The sequence below is a fragment of the Belonocnema kinseyi genome, chromosome 9 (assembly GCF_010883055.1).
Source record: "Belonocnema kinseyi isolate 2016_QV_RU_SX_M_011 chromosome 9, B_treatae_v1, whole genome shotgun sequence".
NCBI lineage: Eukaryota > Metazoa > Arthropoda > Insecta > Hymenoptera > Cynipidae > Belonocnema > Belonocnema kinseyi.
In genome coordinates this window covers 65210467-65221923 of record NC_046665.1, presented here as the reverse complement: position 1 = coordinate 65221923, position 11457 = coordinate 65210467, and the positions used below count along the sequence as shown (strand labels likewise).

Genomic DNA, 11457 nt, shown 5'->3' with positions numbered 1-11457 from the left:
GTAAAAGTTTTACGGCACAATTGAAAAAACAGACAATCCTCTTCCAAAAAATATGAATTCCAATAGACCCACAGCTGCGCATGCGCGCGATGAACGTAGGTAGAGCCTATATAGATTCTGTGGTATTTTTTCTTAATTGTTATTTATGAAGTTTATTAACGATGGAGAGGTAGCGAATACTTCAAGATCAAGGAAGATTGAGGACCGAAAAATTTCGATTGAATCCAAAATTGAAAAGCGAAGTATTGAACTAAGGTTTTTTAACCTTAAATTTTTAAATAAGTTGATTAAGTTTTTAAGTAATTTGATGGAAACGGAAAGGCTGTATTAGAAAATTCTTGTAATTTTTCGAGTTGCTTCAAAATCTTCTCGTACAGAAATATCCCCATCTTTCCTTATTTGAGGTGGGTGCCGATAGGATCCCTATCATAATATCTAGTCTAGAAAAAACTGGTTGGGTCGCCTATCGAAATCTATCCAGGGCCCTACTAAACCCCGATCGGGATTTCTACATGGGTGTCAATTGATTATTTGCCTTGATTACAACATCAAAAATGATTTTTTTTAGTTTATAAGATAAGATATTACGACGAGAGAACTTTATTTATAAAATTTTTGATAGCAATAATAATTGTTAGGCATTGCCAATAATTCTAACAACGTTTATATATTAGTGATTTGCAGTTAATCATGTTGAAAAAATTAATTCTATAGCTTGAAACATAGACAAAGAACTAATTTGTCAAAGTATTATTATTATTATTATTATCATTATTATTATTATGTGTTTTTATTAAACTTTTACTCAGGTAAACCCGGTTATACATCATAGCCACGGACTAAGTCAAGTGACTGATGAGATTAGAATGTTATAAGTTAATTCAAATAATTTTATACGATGGTTGAAACAAACAAACAACAAACAATCACAAACAACAAGAAACAATCTCGGTAGCAAATTACATAATAATTCTTTATGAAAATTCCCTGTTCCAAATCACATTTACATTTACAATTACATTTACAATAATATATATTTATTAAAAACATTTCATATCATAATTCAAAAACATAGTAATTCCCTTTTCCTAAAACTTAAGAAAGTTGAAAATGATGGAAAGTGTTTATTTGCAACAGAAAAGATTTTTTGAAATGAACAAATTGAAAATAGAATCACTCTATAACCCGGGTGGAAATTTAAGTCAGGGGCTTGCCATTCTACGGCCGGAGAGCCCGGCTTTAAGCCGGGAGCTGGCCGGGGAGCCCGAGTATTAAGTCGGGCTGTGGCCGGGGTTTCTGGTCGGAATCCGGCCAGCATCGTCACGCTGCGCTGGCCAGCGTATCAAGAGCATCTGTCACTTAATTAGGGGATCAATTTGATTATTTTTTACTGCAGAATTGGAGCATATTAACATATGAAATTCCACACGCTCAGCACACAGACAACATTAACTATTTTCACGTAGTCGTTGAGACAAAAAAAGTATTTAAAAAATAAATATTAAATGATTGCGAGTATTTTGACTCTAGATATTAATAATCCTGTTTAGAGTAAATATCGCTAAACCGACAAGTTGAAACTCGTCGAAAAAGCCATCCTCATAAGCTAGACTTCAGAAAAGTGGAAGTACCAAACTTTAAGTTCTCTTTTTCTAATTATTTATTACTATGCGACGTTATGTAAATATAAAATACAAGAACTTTGAACAGGAATATCAATAAAATACTTTTTAAATAAATAATTTAAATTCATTACAATTTTTCTTCGGGGGATATTTTGTTTTTTCCGGTTGTAGACTACTTGACAACTTTTTACAATGACAGTTAATGTAATTTTTTATGAACATTAAAAATTTTTAACGACGGAACTCAGAAATTTGATCGTGAATGTTGACAATTTCTTAATAACAATTGTTTTAACTTTTGTGTAAGGTTTGGTTTTTAGGGTTTTTATACTATTTTACAACGTTTAACATGGGGAAAAAGATATCGCAAAATCTCTATATTGCAAGAAAGGGCAATATGATAACGTATATAAGCAGGTTCCGGAGCTTTGTACGATATTATAATGCACTAATATCACAGAAAAATGAAGTTAAATTTTGTTGCTGTCGTCTCCTAGAGCGTCCTTAGCAATAATGGGAAAAAGGCAAAGTATGAGTGACTTCGAGTTATAAATCGGGACACCAGATTTAAAACAATCACAGAAAAAAAGTTAAAATTTGCTGCAGGTAAAACTTGCAAGGATTAAAAATCAAACGTATTCGTCGAAAGTTTCACTGAGATTACGAGAATAATTCTGATCTCATCTGCTGCGTCACGCTGAAGTGATAAAATTTCGGTAAAACGTGTAGAATTTAGTAAAAGCGCAAAAAGTAACTGAAAGCTGGGAACCCCCATTTCTCTCCAATTTAATGAATTTAAACGCACAGTAAATAAAGCATCAATTTTGTTGCAGAGCATTTTGCTCCAGCGATCATTGGACTCTCGAGATTATAATGATTTTCCATTCGGATCAATTTGATCTCATTTTTTGGTTCATTTGTCACACTAAACAAAATGGCCGCCAATTCTTGGCGCCAGTGTCATAACGACATAACCTAAAAATGGTATCTAACCGCACGCAAGTGACAACGACACTTAACAGGTGATTTTTTCTCATCAGATTTTGTCAGTTTTTAACTTTTCAAGTACACTGCACGATCAGAAACCATAAAAAGCTTGAATATGAGCTTAAGTATTGTGAGAACGTAAGCAATCTTGGTTTGAAATCATACATGATCCCGAATCAGATCATTATGATCTCAAAAGTCGATCATTCACTTCGGCCGATCAAAATGCTCTTGAATTTCGTATCATTTTTGTTGCATATCAAAATGATATTGATTACGGTATCATTTTGAACACTTATTTTTACTGTGCGACGCTGTATAGCGCTGGCGTCGTAATTGTCGCTACACCTCGAATAAAAATGGAGCGATTATAAGACGCAAGATTATCCAGGCAAAGTTAAAAATCGGAAATTATCTACAATTCATGTTAAGTTTATCTGGCAATGTTAATTTTTGTTTATGTGAATCTTTCACCTGGAATCGATGTAAGCCTCATCTTTAATTTTTTCTCTGATCGCTTGTTCACTACTCGAACCTTCGCTAGATCACAAAAGAAGAAAGACAATGTGAAAGCGTAATAAACTTAAATTCTTACAATATAGATTGTAGAATCATGCGGTATATAATGTAAAAACTTGAAATCTACGATATCACGATTTCGCGTTATTATAATGCGATTATTACGATATATAGCGCAGAGATTACAGTATATAATGTAATTTATGCGCTATAGTTTTTTCAGTAAAGATTGATACAAAATGTAAATTTTTTCTGAACATTTGCAATTTTTCATAAAGATGGAACTTATAATTTTTCTCTTAAAAAAATTTAAATTATATCTTTTTCAGAAATTTTGAAATTTCCATAAGGGAATTTTAAAATCACGCCAAAAAACTCGTTGTTTCGAGGCTTTTGTCATTTACTTTTTATGTTGTATATTAGGGATTATATTATTTTTAATTTATTATTAATCGTTTACAAAAGTTCAAACAATTATAAATTTAATATTTGTATGCTTTTTGACGTCATTAATTTATAGTTTTATTATAATCTCTATTTGAAAATGTGTACTATACATTTATCAGGATTCGAGATTTGTATACACATCCATTTCTTAATGAAATCAGAAAAACTAATTAAGTTATAAACAAAGTTTAAAAATGTTATTATTGCCAATTAGCGCCTGGCCAGCTACCCTCTGAGCATTCGATCATAAGATTTGCCCGATCAGCGCCCAGTCAGCCCCCGACTGGGCTTTTGATATAAATTTTGCCTAGCGAGTCCCCGACCAGCGTACGGCTAGGCTCTTAAAAAACAATCATAGCCCAGCCAGTCCCCGACCAGAAACCTTGTTGTACTAGGGCTAAACTGGGCTATTTCCACATGGGAAGTTGATCGTTTTAATTCCAAGGCTTTCAAATGTTAGAGAGAATTTTCAACAAATATTCTAAATTGTGTAAATAAACGTTTTTATTATAATTTTAAATTAAAACTGTTAGAAAAAATTAAGAGATTATAAAAATATTGCTGTAAAACATGGATAAATTTGTAAATTAATTTCGAAAGTTTAGACGTTTCAACTGACATTTTCAATGCACACATTTTTTGAACGAGAATAATACAGTAGTTTTTGATGTGTTTTCTTATTTTAATTACATAAAATAGAATATTTTTCAGTAAAACCAGGACATGAGCCACAACTGCGTGATCTCGGACGATTGGTGAGTTTATAAGCTGGGAGATCGCCACAGAGACCACCTTTGTCAAAAAAATCTAGTTTAATCAAATTGGTCCAACTTTCACTTTTGGGTTCGATAATTGGAAGATAATTATTAGCTTTCTTTTGGTCCTCAGAAAAGACGCTTTGAAGCATTACAGGAAGTCCTAGGAGATTTTTGTACGGAGAGCCAATTGGATCAACTAGACTGATGACTCTTTCCAATCCTGTTAGATTAGCAGCTTTTTCAGCAGAGTTTTCATTCGGCTTTGTATCCTTGCATTTACTTTCAGATTTCATCTCCGTTCTTCCTTGTTTGGACTTTTGGGCTTCTTCTGCAGCAGCTGTTTCAGCAGATTTTTTTTGTTGAATTTTCTTCGAATTGTTCATCCTTGGGATTACTATCAGATTTCACCTCTATTTTTCCTTGTTTGCACTTTTGGACTTCTTCAAATTCCCTTTTTAAAAGATTTGCTGCAGTTAGTTCCACCTGCTGCCCAGAAGTAGAATTTGATTGACAGGATTTTCTAGGAGGTTCCTTGCACTTATTCTCTACTGGCTGGAATGGAATTTTTAAGTAGGAATTAGGAAAAAAATCAGTAAAAATAAAGAGCCGCTGGTTTGTCTTGTACACTGGAACTGGAATTTAAGAAATCTTGATTCGCGCCTTCCGAGAAATGACACCGTGCTGTGGTTCGGATAAGATGTGCCGCGGGGCCGAAAGGGAAGGACGTCGTTGGTCACTTAAACGTGACGAAACAGTAGATTAACATTGCGTCAGTTCAATGTCAGTGCTCAAACGGTCCTGATTTTTACGTCCGGAGAGTCTGGATTTCAGCCGAAGGGCATAACCAAACCTGTGCTCAAATCCAAGTTCTAGTGTGAGTAGAATTATATAGAAATTAATAATTTATCGTACTTTTTTTAATGGAGCAACTTCAGGGCTGTTATTTCCATTTTTAGAGGCAGCTTGTTTGCAAACTGGACCAGGTTTAGGTATTCTCCTGATCACATTTTCCGCATCTTTTTTCATCGACCTGCATGGATCACTGACAAAGGATCTAAAAATTCACAAGATAGAAAGTGTTAAAAGTTAAGGTACTTCCGTCAAAGAAAGGATACTAAGAACACTTTTTCACTTTTGGACTTCTTCAAATTTCCTTTTTAAAGGATTTGCTGCAGTTGCTTTCTCCTGTTTTAAAGAATTTCTTGCAGTTACTTCCTCCTGCTTTTCAGAAGTTAAACTTGGTTCAGAGGATTTCTCAGGAGGTTTCTTGCACTTATTGTCCTTGGGCTGGAATTGAATTTTTAGTTAGGAAGTAGGCAATACGGATGGAAAAATTTAGTTTTAATAAATATCACACTTCTTCAACTAGCGCAGCTTTAAGGCTCTTATCTTTGTTTTTTGCTGCAGTTTCTTTGCAAACTGGGCCAGGTTTAGGTATTCTTCTGATCATATTTTCCTCCTCTTTTTTCATCGGCTTGCATGGGTCACTGGCAAAGGTTCTAAAAATTAACAGGATAAAAAGTGTTAAGAGTTAGGATACTTCCGGCAAAAAAAAGGTAATGAGAGCTTTAAAAATATATACAGTGAAACACTTCTATAGCTCCGAATTTGGGGCTGACGGTGGGTGGGAACTAACTCATTATAGCCCGCTCAGCTTTTCTTTGTTTACGATTGAGTGCTTGCCTGAGTGACAACCGCAGACCCCGCACACCCCGCGCAGCCCCTGTTACACCTACTTGCGGCGCGGCGTCGATTCTTGGAAGGGCTACAGAAGAAAGGGCTATTGAAGGGTTTCACTGTACTTGAAAAAGTTGTAAGCGCTAATTTGTTCGAACATTTTTTCTTTTTTTTTTCTAAAAAAAAACTATTTTCTGATTCTGAGCCCAAAAAAGTCCGTATTGATTTCTTCTTTTACGTAAGGGCCGTCCATAAAATATATTACGAATTTGGGGCTATTTTGTCCCCCAACCAATCAAAAGTAACGCAGCCGTTGGATAAACACGGATTTTACGTTTATTATGCTTACTCTCGCGTTTCTGTTGAGTTAAGCTAACAATTATCGATCTACACACTTCAATATTGGATCAAGAATATATTCAACTCCCGATGTAAGACTATTCGGTATAATATACAAGGTCATCAAAAAGTATCAGACCCCTCCCTCCTATCAGCGAAAATATGCGTTAACATGAGAAACGTTTCAGACAAAAGTTTTAGGGTTTTGAACGAGGATCTGAATGATGGTCTTGAAACTGACCTTGGCGCTGACCTTCAAGGTTCTTTCAAGGGAAAATTTTATTTTTCAAACGGAATCCCCTATTTTTGACATCGCTAACCGAAAGAACGCAAAATTTTACGTTTAGATATGCATCAAGGTCATGTGACCCAATGACCATCGAGGTCATTTCAGGGTGGTATAAACTCAAACAAGGTCTAGACAGCTGATCAGCGAAAATATGCGTTTTTGTGAGAAATGTTTCAGACAAACGTTTCAGGGGTTTGTACGAGGATCTGAATGGTGGCCTTGAAGCTGACCTGGGCGTTGACCTTCAAGGTTATTTCAAGGTTAACTTTTATTTTTAAAATGGAAACCCCTATTTTTGAAACCGCCAATCAAAGGACCGGGAAATTGTACGTTCAGATATTCATCAAGATCATGTGACCCGATGACCTTCGGGGTTATTCCAGGGTCGTGTAAACTCAATCAAGGTCTAGATGGCTGATCAGCGAAAACAAGCGTTTAAAAAAAATAGTTAAACATTGCATCCAGATCCAGCCGACTAAATATCAGCTAAAAAATATAAACTTTCAACTAAAAGTGGAATAGTTAGACTCTTCAACCAAAAATTAATTTTTAGTAAACTAACTTTTAACCAAGTAGTCGAATGCTTAACCAAAAAAGATGACTTTTATAAAAACTAGTTGCTACTTTAACAAAATAATTAAATTTTTCACCAAATAGTACAATCATAAACCAAACAAGATGAGTTTTGAACCGAAACTATAATAGTAGACTTTTTAGCAAAAAAAATTAACTTTAACCAAAAATAGTTTGATTTTCATATTGGTTGAAGTCTGAAGTATGAAATGATTTCCAAAGTTATTAATTATTATTTAAGGGCAATATTTTGCAACATTCGCCAACTTTGTGAACATTTATAATCAGAAAATGTACTAAACGTTATCTAAGTTCGTAATGTCACTTCCATTCACCCTCTCCAACCCTCAAATTGGTAACTTAGTTTATGAACGACGCCTAACGTGAAAAAGAGAATTGTCTAACCTGTAAGTAAACAGCATACCAGAATTTTGATGAGCCCAAGTCGAAAAGGATTTTCCACCTTTCTTTTTCGGATGGACACAGAATGATCTAGCTGGTTTACATGGATCTGGCTCGAAACAATTTGGAGGACAAATTCTAGGTTTAGGAGACATCTTCTTTCTTTTGGGACATTTGCTTGTGTAACAGTCATTGTTCTCATTTTGTGGACACCAGTCGTCACAACTGTTCTTCTTATTTTGCATGGTTTTCTTTTTTGGACCACATGGTTCTGGAGGGGATGAACAAGGTTTTTTTTTAGGTTTTGAAGAAACGCCTGGATCTCTACTGCAAGGGGGCGGGGGTGGGCAGCATGGTGGAGGGGGTGGTGGAGAACATGGAGGAGGACTTTCTTGATTTTTTTGACAATCTTTTTTCCTTTTTCTTTTGCGGTTCTTCCTTCCATTTCCCGAAGACATGTGGGCGACTTGATTCGATGACTTTGAAACTCTGGAACCTAGATTTCCTGTAGTCAAACATCCTTATTTTTAGATTAGCACCATCCCAAAATATATTTTTAAAGAAAGTCCTTCACTTTAATGATACAAAAGTAAAAGATTCTTTTATTGAGTTATATAACATTTCCACACCAAAATTCTTAATCAATCCAGGTTCAGCAACTCCGGAAGAATATCTGGAGACGATTTGATCAGGCAAAGATTTTGTCGTTCGAAGACGTGGAACTTCAACTGATACCATCAAGGATAGTCTTGATTGTCCTTTATCTTTAGCAAAACCAGAAGGAGATTTTTCCATCCTGATTGGACTAGATTTAAAGTTATTGTTTAAAGATGGTTTGGGTAGGTCAGTCTTGCTTTTGGAAGAATATTTTTTACGAAAACTGCATTTTTGGGATTGAAGATGAGACCGGCCTTTAAACAAAATTTAATTAAGAGAAATTAGAAATATAATATAATATATAATATAATCTATTATCTACACCAAACTTCCACTCCTAGTCAGTCCGCTTTCGGCCTTCCTATAATTGTTGGCCCCTGCAGTTTCTCAGGGGAGCAGAGCGAGTGCGGCTGGGACATTATATATAGGTATATATTCCAATTGGAAAAGTTTCGGGCAGCCCTGACTTCACATTTCGAGTCCCCCGAATTCAGTCCAAGGCTATTTAAAGGCAACCCCCTACACTGGACTGAAATCGAGAGTTTGGTGTATATTGAAAATTTTGCACTCATTGTTGTTCACGACCTAATTAACATCCACTGATAACTTTAAATTGGTTTGAAACTGTTAATTTAATTTTTGATCTTTCTAGTGGCGAAATATTTAATTATTCTTGCAAACACAGATAATAAATTATCTACTTTGAAAAGAGAATGAAACTTAATTTCATTAAATACATTCATTTTCTATTAATTTAATACAAAGCATGATTGCAAAAAATGCTATGGAATTTGAAGTGATTTAAAAAGATTCCATGCGATTTAAACTAGTTTTTAGAAATTGTAAAGAATTGTAAAAGATTCTCAAGATTTTCACAGATTATCTATGATTTCAGGGGATTCTTCAAGAAATTTCGCTTCTTAAGTTCCATCACCAAATTTTCTTCTTGACGTACTTTGAAAACGTTACAGGGTGTCTAAAATGATGAAAAATAAGAAATTAAAACTATCAAAACACGAATTTTTTTCTTATCATCTTGAGAATCTGGTCTGACCCAGGCCTGGCGCTGATCAGTGAGCCAAGAAAAAAAATCTAAGTTCGAAACAGTAAATTTTCTCTTAGATTTCAAAAAGTCACAGAGCCCATAATGACATTTTTTAATCTAAAAAAGTTTATAGTGAAATTTTTGTATCCAATTCATTAAAACAATCCAATATTTCCCAAGTTACTGTAATTCATTGCTTGGCCCTCGGCGTCCAGACATCTTGCCAGTTGACGTCACAACTTGAAGTATTCTGACAGTGCTTGGCTCAGACCCCTCGGAAACAGTGCTAGTTTTTGTCGACTAAGTGTCACAGACTGTCAAAATTTCTTATTATTTTCCTAATAATTTATTAATCCAGCCAAAAGTTAGCTGTAAAAGCGGAAGCATAAAATGTACCAAATCTTTATCAAGTTATTAAATGAATAGTAAGTACAAACCTACTTTTTATTTATTATAAAAGAATAAGTGTTAGAAACGATAATTTAATTTATTGATTTTATTGATGGCAGTATATTTTTTACGCAAAATTTGAATTTTTACTGATTATATCAAACATGTATATTACATATTTTTCTAGGAAATCATGTTTTGCTTTTTGAGCGTATCCTCAAAGCGTATCCTTTAAACATGGGCCATATGATTCTCAACGATAAAACATTAATCGATCAGCCATTAACTAGTGGCTGACGAGCCAATAACTCGCGGCTGACTAGCCTATAACTAGCGACTGACCAGCACATAACTAGCGGCTGACCAACCCCTGTCTAGCGGCTGACCAGACGGCATGGCCTGGGGCTAGCCAGAAAAAGCGTTACACTTTTGGCCAGGTCCAGGCCAGAATATCTGGTCAGCGACAGGGCTGGAAATCTGGAGGTCTGGTCTGGGCCAGGCCAACGCCAGAAAATTTTTTCCACACGGGTAACTTTAAAAAATTTTAAGGAATTTCACAGATTTCCATAGGATTTCAAGAGATTCAAGAATGTATGAAGGATTTTCAAGAGACCTGCGAAAGTATTTTAAGACATTTCACATGGACTTTTTATGGATTCAAAATTTTAGAAGACTTTAAGGGATTTAGAGAGATTTTTAAAATGTTGCAAAAGTTTTCGATAAGTTTGGGAATATTTTACGGAATATTCTAAAATATTGCAAGAGATATCAGAAGCCCCAAAACATGTGCAATTATATTACAATTATATTTTCATTATTGCAATTATATTGCAATTATATTTTGAAATATTTGTATGGGGCTTTAAGAAATGCAAGTATTTTCACAGGTTTAAATTGCATATGAGGAATTTTAAATGATATCCAACAAATTTATGCTTTTTCACGGGTTTTCAAAGGTTTCGATTGCTGGTTACGGATTTCAAAGGGTTTCAGAAAAACTTATGCGATTTTATGAGTTTTCAGCAGATTTCAAGGAATTTTAATAAATTTTGAAAGATTTCAAAGGTTTCTAACGATTTCAGAAGTGGGCCAACTCTCATTTAACACTAATAAGGAGAAGATCAGAGTTGAGATTCTTTTTCAAATCTCATAAATTATTTACAGAAAGTTTATTAAATGATTATGAATTGACCAAAACGTTATTTTCCAATGTCGATTCATATTCGAAAAAATGTACTTTTCTCAAAAAAAATTTTTATAGATTAAATTTGTACAGTAAACTTTCTTTAAGACTTTGCCCCCCCCCCCCACAACCCCCGTTTTTGTCAAATATCTACTTTCAAGACCCCTGGATCCGAAAAACAGGTTTTACGAATGTGTCTATAGGTATGTCTGTATGTCTGACTGTGAGCACAATAACTTTTGAAAAAATCATTCTATTAGATTCGCCTTTGGTAAACTCTTTGAGTGTCCTAAACTAAACGTCAAGTTCGTTAGCCAGCCATTTTTGATAAAAATTCAAAAAGTGAGCACATTTTGAATATTTTTGAGACCACTTTCTTCAAAATTCAAAAAATGTCTGTGCGGATGTTTATGGTATTCAAAAATTCGAACAATTTATCTTCATGACTTTTTTTCATAAAACCAAAAATTACGAGGGTAGTTCAATAAGTCCTTAGAATGAAGTATAAAAACAATTTTTTTTGGGTAAATTTTTTTTTATTTTTCAACATAATCTCCTTGGAGCTC

At 34.4% G+C, this 11457-nt stretch overlaps 1 protein-coding gene across 2 annotated transcripts in view; it reads right to left on the bottom strand.

The window, feature by feature from the left end:
- Window positions 1–4656: 4656 nt before the first annotated feature.
- The window catches only part of LOC117180205 (serine/arginine repetitive matrix protein 1-like), a 14616-nt gene continuing 7815 nt past the window's right edge, over window positions 4657–11457 (bottom strand). For both annotated transcript variants that reach the window (XM_033372588.1, XM_033372589.1), the window contains exons 5-10: window positions 8246–8527; window positions 7620–8121; window positions 5694–5835; window positions 5469–5623; window positions 5249–5390; window positions 4657–4888 (exon numbers count right to left, since the gene is read on the bottom strand). In XM_033372588.1, the coding sequence (XP_033228479.1) occupies window positions 4679–4888; window positions 5249–5390; window positions 5469–5623; window positions 5694–5835; window positions 7620–8121; window positions 8246–8527 (1433 nt within the window). In that variant the 3' untranslated portion in view covers window positions 4657–4678. The remainder of the gene's footprint in view (window positions 4889–5248; window positions 5391–5468; window positions 5624–5693; window positions 5836–7619; window positions 8122–8245; window positions 8528–11457) is intronic.